Source organism: Geotrypetes seraphini, chromosome 4 (assembly GCF_902459505.1).
Source record: "Geotrypetes seraphini chromosome 4, aGeoSer1.1, whole genome shotgun sequence".
Classification (NCBI taxonomy): Eukaryota; Metazoa; Chordata; class Amphibia; order Gymnophiona; family Dermophiidae; genus Geotrypetes; species Geotrypetes seraphini.
In genome coordinates, this window is record NC_047087.1 from 232072847 (window position 1) to 232080022 (window position 7176).

The 7176-nt window shown below is 37.0% G+C and overlaps 1 protein-coding gene across 1 annotated transcript; it reads right to left on the reverse strand.

The window, feature by feature from the left end:
- Nucleotides 1-245: 245 nt before the first annotated feature.
- On the reverse strand, nucleotides 246-6943 carry LOC117358656 (homeobox protein MSH-C-like). Its single transcript, XM_033940133.1, has 2 exons — nucleotides 6378-6943; nucleotides 246-2758 (listed from the first exon to the last, which is right to left on the reverse strand). The coding sequence occupies exons 1-2, from the start codon at nucleotides 6781-6783 to the stop codon at nucleotides 2343-2345; spliced, it is 822 nt and encodes a 273-aa protein (XP_033796024.1). The 5' UTR covers nucleotides 6784-6943; the 3' UTR covers nucleotides 246-2342.
- Nucleotides 6944-7176: the final 233 nt, after the last annotated feature.

Here is a 7176-nt window from a genome sequence, read left to right on the forward strand (position 1 = left end):
CCTTTACCCTGGCTTAGTAAAAGAGGGCCATAGTTTCTCATATCTGAAGACATCATGAAATGGTGCAATATTTTTGTACTGGTTTTAGGATTATTTATATTTTATAATCATTACATTGCAATATATACAGTCATTTGCAAAACCAAACAATAGGGAAAAAACCAACAACCCTATAAGGTTACATCTTTAAACAATGGTTTATAAAACCAAACTGAGATCAAGAAAACAAATCAAGCGTTAAGAAGTACTGGTTTAATTTAGAATATTTTTTTATTGACTGCTTTATACAAAATAGGAACAGATGTCCCATTCCATCCATATACTCTATACAAATAAAAAATATATACATTATTGAAATCAGGTAAACAGATTTTATACAGATTGAATATGCACACAGTTTAAAATACATCTTTTTAAATATTGGTCACAGATTCCTATCAACAGGATTCCATTATATTTTTTTTTTCTTATCAGCGACATTTTTAAAATAGCAGAATTAAAATAAAAATTCCCCAATTTCCCCTCTCCAGCCATAGAAAGCTGAAAGAAGGAACTGACTGGCCTCACTACAAATACTGGTCAGCAAACAGCAAACTCTCAAACATTGACTGGCATATGCATCTGACAGCCCCCTCTTAAGCAGTTTGCTAGCCACAGATTTGGAAGCATATTTAAGTGCTCCTTTTGAAGGATTTTATTTTGCAACATGATGACCCATTCGAGACTTATTTAATTTCTGGGGCCCTCATATGGCAATAAATAGGAGGTTTTGTCAGATGTTTAAATCTAGCCTTTTGCTTTAGAAGCCTGGTTCCTCACTACTCTCTAAAACAAAGGGGATAATGTGTATATTGATACAATCATAGCCTAATGGTAATGTGCTTCTGGCCTCCTTTATTCCTGAAGTTGATTATGTAAGGCTTGGGGGGGGGGGGGGGGATTCATGAAAGAGCACTAAACATGTTAGCATACACTAACCGCTAAAAGTGCCCGTTATAGTCCCAGTTTCTTCAGCTTAATTTATTCTTAAGATTTAACTTGGGAAGAAGTTTAATAATAATAAAAATAAGCTCTGTTTTTAGTGATGGATGTGTAATGGTTTGCAGGGGGATCCTTGAAAAAGCATTCAGCGAAACATATTGGATCCAGTCCTCCCAGGTTGTAATTTAAAAAATGAAGAAAAAATCAAGCCAAAATAATTAAGATAAGTGCACACTTATGATTAAGGACAATCAGAATTAATCTTTACCTTAAATCTTAAAGAACGATAACATACATGAGGTTAAAACAATGAAAGGCCAGTGACGAATTAACACACACGACTTACTGCTATAAAGTGATTTTTGAGCGGTGGGGGGTGGTGTAACTGAGGCATCTTTAGAGGTTAGCATGCCCTTTCATGAATCCTCCTTTAGTGCCATTCACTCTGAACTGAGTGTCCACACTTCATATCTACAGGAAACGTGGCTGACAGCAAATAACTAGGTCAACTTAAAATGGTTTCAAAAATATAGTAAAATCATATAAATATTGAAAGGGAAAATGATGGTATAGTCCCTCCAAAGAAGGGGGGGGGCTTGGAAACTTCAACAAAAAGAAATCAACGCCTAAGTGAATGCTTAATCTGATAATTTAATAAGTGTGGTAAATTGCATTTCAATTGAAAGCTTTGATTGTTAGACACATTTGAAATTATCGGCACTCAAAGAGTTTTGGTTAAAGAATGTTTTTAGTTGTTTTTGTTTTAAATGGGCCTGTGTGTTGGGAAAAGCTGACTTGTCAAAATTGGTAATTAGGTCAAGCCATTTATCTAGCTTTATATCCTATAATAGCTTGTGTGCCAAAAATAGACTAAACTCTCTGGGATTCCTTTTTTTAGGTATAGAAAGTTCACTACTGTAAAGAAAAACAAAGATACCAATAAGCTTCAGGTCAATATTAATGAGAGAATGAGGGGAGGGGGGGGGGGAGTCAGCTTATCTTCTGTTTGACTTTTTAAGTTACAAAATTATTTCCTGAAAGAGAACCAAGTGCACCTATGACAAATCTTTTTTTAGCACTTCTTGGGATTGCTAATCTTACAAATATATTTATAGGCACATATACAGTATAGTCAAGTTTATAGATGAATAAATTGGAATGTACCTAGGCATACAATATGAAAACTTATATGTACCTAAAGCTGTCAGTTTGGCTAAGTTCTAATAATAGAACTCACCCTGTACTCAGAGCATCTTTCTTTGACCCATTGGGTTTAACTTTTTTTTTTTTTAATGAAAAGGGCAAAGCCTTTCTTAAACAAGTTTTCCAGATACATGGTCTCTGTTTATAACTCAGGATGATTATGATAGGTAATACATCCCATATGTTACAGGGGCTGTGAATAATCCTGGTACAGGTAAGGCAGGTCTCTGGAAGGAATTAGAAGGCCCATATAAAGACGCAGAGCCCAGATGGGCCCCCAGCGGGAAGGGCAATGCAAAAGAAGGCAGGAGGGGTTTGGCAGCCAACTTCAGCTTCTCTAGTTCTGCTTCCTGGAGCCTCTTCGCTTTGGCTCTTCTGTTCTGAAACCAGATTTTGACTTGAGTCTCTGTAAGGTTCAGGGAGCTAGAAAACTCGGCTCTCTCGGCAATGGATAAGTATTGCTTTTGTCGAAATTTCCTCTCCAAAGCAAGCAGCTGGGAGGTGGTGAAAGGAGTTCTGGGCTTCCTGTTGTTTTTGTGTTTCCTCAAAGTACACGGAGGAGGGCTGGGGTGTCCTATAAAAAAGGGGAGAAAAATAATATTCATCTTAGCTGATCACATGTTAAGCATTTGGTCTGAGATTAAACTCATCCCTATCAAAATGCTTGATCATCGTGCAGATACCCATGAAAAACAAATTAGACCAAAAAGGACATCAGAAAGCCATAACAAGACAGAAGCAGATAACAGAAACTGTACAGATCATATTTTTCTCACAACTCCTATTTTGTGTCTATGAGACAACTATATCGGAAAAAAACTCCTTTACATACATCCTTGACAAATTTCCTCTCCCCCAATATACTGTTGGACCTTTAAGAAAAAGTTTGCACTTCGAGAGGCTGAAATACTTTAGTCATTTTACAGATGAGGATGGCCTGCCATTTCCTAATGGTTTCTATTAAAAAAAATTGTGTTTAGTATTTAATTATCAAGCATAGAACTACTTTAAAACCTAAAATAAAAACCCTAGTAAAAGAAAAATTGGAACTTATATACTAAATACATTTTTCACTTTTGCTGAAATACATTTCCATATGGGAGTCAAATGGTTTTTGAATTACTATCCTTCTTTGTTTCTTTTTTGCAATAAATTATTTTTAGTGCATAATCAAGCAGAAAAAAATTTGGGACATAGTTTTTTTAAATTGGAGAAATTATTTCATTCAATCAATTTAAAAAGGTTCAGAGCATATTTTGCCCCCTAAAAAAAACTTTAAATATATATCTTAATTACCTGTCTCATTTGATTTAAGATTCCTTGGTCTCTCCAGAGAGATTTTAAAATAAAGCACTAATCCACAATGAAACATGTCATCCTCAAAGCCGTTGTTTATTAGAATTTCCACTTAAAAAAGTACCAAGGTGGAGCTGCTTCGCCAGATTTGGGAAGGATTCTTCTGTCTTTTATAATATAAAAATGATTTTAAACTTGAATTTGAAAACCCCTTGTTTTCTTCTTAAATTCTATAGATGCCTGCAATGACTTTGCAAAAGCCAGTTCTAAGATCTATTTAGAATTAAGTAGAAAAAGTTTGATCAAGTACTTCCTCTATCTGTTGCCAGTAACACAAAGCCGTGAGAGTAAAATAATATTTCAGCTGATAAATTATGGGTGTGAATCCTCACTGGTTTATAATCCTTCTAAACAGAGAAGCAGTGCAGAGATTCTCTCCAGGACCTGAGAGCGAAGCTCTCTGGTTACCCATATGCTATGTCATTTGCACTGAAACTTTTATAAAAGAAATGACTGAGGATTATACTAATATTTTGGTTAGTCTTTAGAATAAAATGCAATAACATCAATAATGAATGATAAATACTGGGTGATTTTCTCCAAGGGCAGTTACAGGGGTCGCTGAAAAGTTCATGGTCCAACCAAGAAGAGAATAATATGAAGTCATTAAACATAAGTTATTCCACACTTTTCTTGACACTTCATTTCATATCATTGAAACAAAAAAGTGTCAAGAAAAGTGTGGATTATCTTGTAAGTTTCATGGCGTCACATCATTCTCTTCGTGGTTGGGCCGAGAACTTTTCAGCGGCCCCTCATCGATGTTGAAAATGTCAAGCTTCAGCTGTTGAAGTTCTCTTCCGCAGGGACTGTTTGAAAACCTGCAAAAATCGCCACCTGGCTCTCAAAAGTGATCTGATCTTAAAGTCATTCTTTTAAAGATTACTTCTTCTGGACATCTTCAGAATTTAATTAACCAACAATATTTTCCCCATAATAAAGGACTAGAAAACACACCGATTACAGATTCCTGGGGAAAATGTTAGCATGGAACCATTAAAGTTCCCTTGTGGGTTCCTAGAACTGTGTGGTCTCTACAGACACTGGCATAAGTGGTTTCCTTCTCCCACATTCTATATTTTTCCAAAAATGTCAATTTTGGGGAAAGGTCTGGAAAATGACAGTCGGTATCCTTCAATAAAGTTTTCTGCTTACATATCAACAATTATATTGAAGTCTTGTACTCCTGCTCAAGTTTAACATCACCACAAAAGAAAGATTTGTGTCTATAGCAGTTTGTTTCTGAATAGCTGAAAAGATAACATAATCCACACAATATTCAATCACTAACGGAACTGGAGTGAGTTATTAGGGGGAACCTGCGATAGATGAAAGATATAACTGTTTAGATTAACTAAACAAATTATGGAGACCTATGGAAACGTACATAATATACAGTATTAATCAAATTCAAATTATATGTCAAAAGGCATCCTGTTTATCTCATGGTGGAACATTATAGTTTGTTCTAATTGTTTGTGCCAACAAAATTCATCTTGGAACAAAATTTGGAACTTAAAAAAAAAAAAAATAAAAAAGTTCTCCTGGCTGAGAGAGACAGAAAATGGTCCCAAGATTAAACTTAAAATGCTTAAAACAACTGCAAATGTTCTTTTAAAATAATACAAAATAGGAAAACCTTTGAGGTTAAAGATATTTGTGGCTGAAACTAGTTATTTCTTCAAACCCTATCATTCAAAATTTGGGGTATTACCAGAACGTAATGGGAAGCATGGAAAAGCTGAAGTTAGCAAGTTTCATTAATACGCCTGAGCTTTCCCAGTGAATTGCCACAGATTACAAAGTTACACAAATTGTGGCACAGTCGTCTGGCTCTAGGATTCTTGCTGCCTAACCTTATATTTATATCCTATGAACAAATTACTAATAGATGCATTTTTACTACAAAGACAAAGAAAGAAAAAAGTTCACAGAAGTTCAGCCTGAAAAGTGTGTACTGCCCTTTCCAGGACGAAGTAAAACATTTCCAAGGGGTGATGTGGAAACGTAGGGAGTTTAGGCCTCCCAAGTTATTTTAAGGAGTTTTTATTCAGTAGGGGTCATCTTGTATGTTAGGCATATGAGGCCGTAAATCATATGGCAGCACTGCAATATTCTAAAAATAATAAAAATATAAGTTATGATATTGACTATTAACTAATTAATTGATCTCTAGAGCCGCTATTCACTAGTTTTACTTGTCAGTTCTACTCAATTTGTAGCATTTCTAATCATTGTAAACTGCATAGAACTTCAGGGTCCTGCATTATATAAACTGTTATTATTATTACTTTGCCTGATCACACCTAGCTACTAGGGAACTTATGTAAAGATGAGTTTTGTTAGCAGATCAGATCAAGTTTATTCTATTCTATTCTAATAAGTGCCTCGCACTCCCTTTTTTTTGTAACCTAAGATTTAGGAGAAAGAAGGGTAAATACATCCATCCTTTCAGCCTCTCTCTCAAGATGTGATAAATGACATCTTATTATTAAAATAACGTTGACATTTATAAACGAATCCCTTACTCTGCTTCCTCCACCTATTTCAGTTACACCACCACTTAAACCCCCCCCCAAAAAAAAAAAAAAAAAAAAAAACTGGGTCAGAAAAAGTGGATATTTTAAAATTATTATTTTCATACTGCAGAAATAAGCCTCAAAGACAGCTTGTTCCAGGACAGAGCCTTCATTGTTTCACTGTCAAATGAAAGCTGAGTTTAATGAAGTCGTCGCTCTAAAACACTCCGAATACCAGGGTCTACTTTGCGTTAAGGACCAAGAACGCGGTCTTTAGGTAATCCGGGAAGTAAATCCAGCGCAACAGTTTGTACTTACTTGGAGGGGGAGAGTAGGATGATTTATGAAACCACGAGTTTGCTTCCTTGTCCCCCAGACTTTCCAGGTCGTGCTTTGATCTTTCTGGCAAAGTGGCAACGTCTTCCCCTGAGAAACCTTTGTCCGCATACAGGGTCCGTGAGGGAGGCTGCTGCTCTCCGAGACGCGCATGGTTAACCGCTAACAGTCCGGGCTCCGAAACAGTCCGAAAAGGCTTTCGGTCCGAGATCAGGGACTCAACGCTAAAAGGAAGATTAGACGCCTGAGTTCTGCAGTCCTTAGACACCGTTTTTGCACCGTCGGCAAGATTCGTCGGTTGCGATTCTTCTTCTTTCGTCTCCTGCTGTGTCGTTTCGGGACCGAGAGACCCCTGGCCTGGATTCATGATCAGTGAATAGGGGGCCATAAACTTTCTCTTTGAGAAAATAAAAATGCAATGCTACCTGTAGGCACTCCACTGTCTTCTATTTAACAAGGAAAGAAAAAACACCAAGCGCTAGAGACAACCATTAAAACGACGGCTAAAACTCGCCTCTCCAGCCCTGTCACTTCACTGCGCCCTCTGACGCGCTCTACGGCTATTAAAGTTACGCCGTTTCCTTTTCATGGCGCCGCCCTCCAATCAGAGGCCTCGCTCTCACCCCTGACGTCAAGCGGGAGCTCTCCGGATTGGCCGCCCTGCGTCTGAAAAGGCATCAAGACCGAGTTTTGAAAGAAATGAGTAGTTAATCATAGATGTCTTGCTGGGGAGGTTTATTGATAGCTTTAGGGCTCTAATCTCCAAGGAGTACAGAGCCAC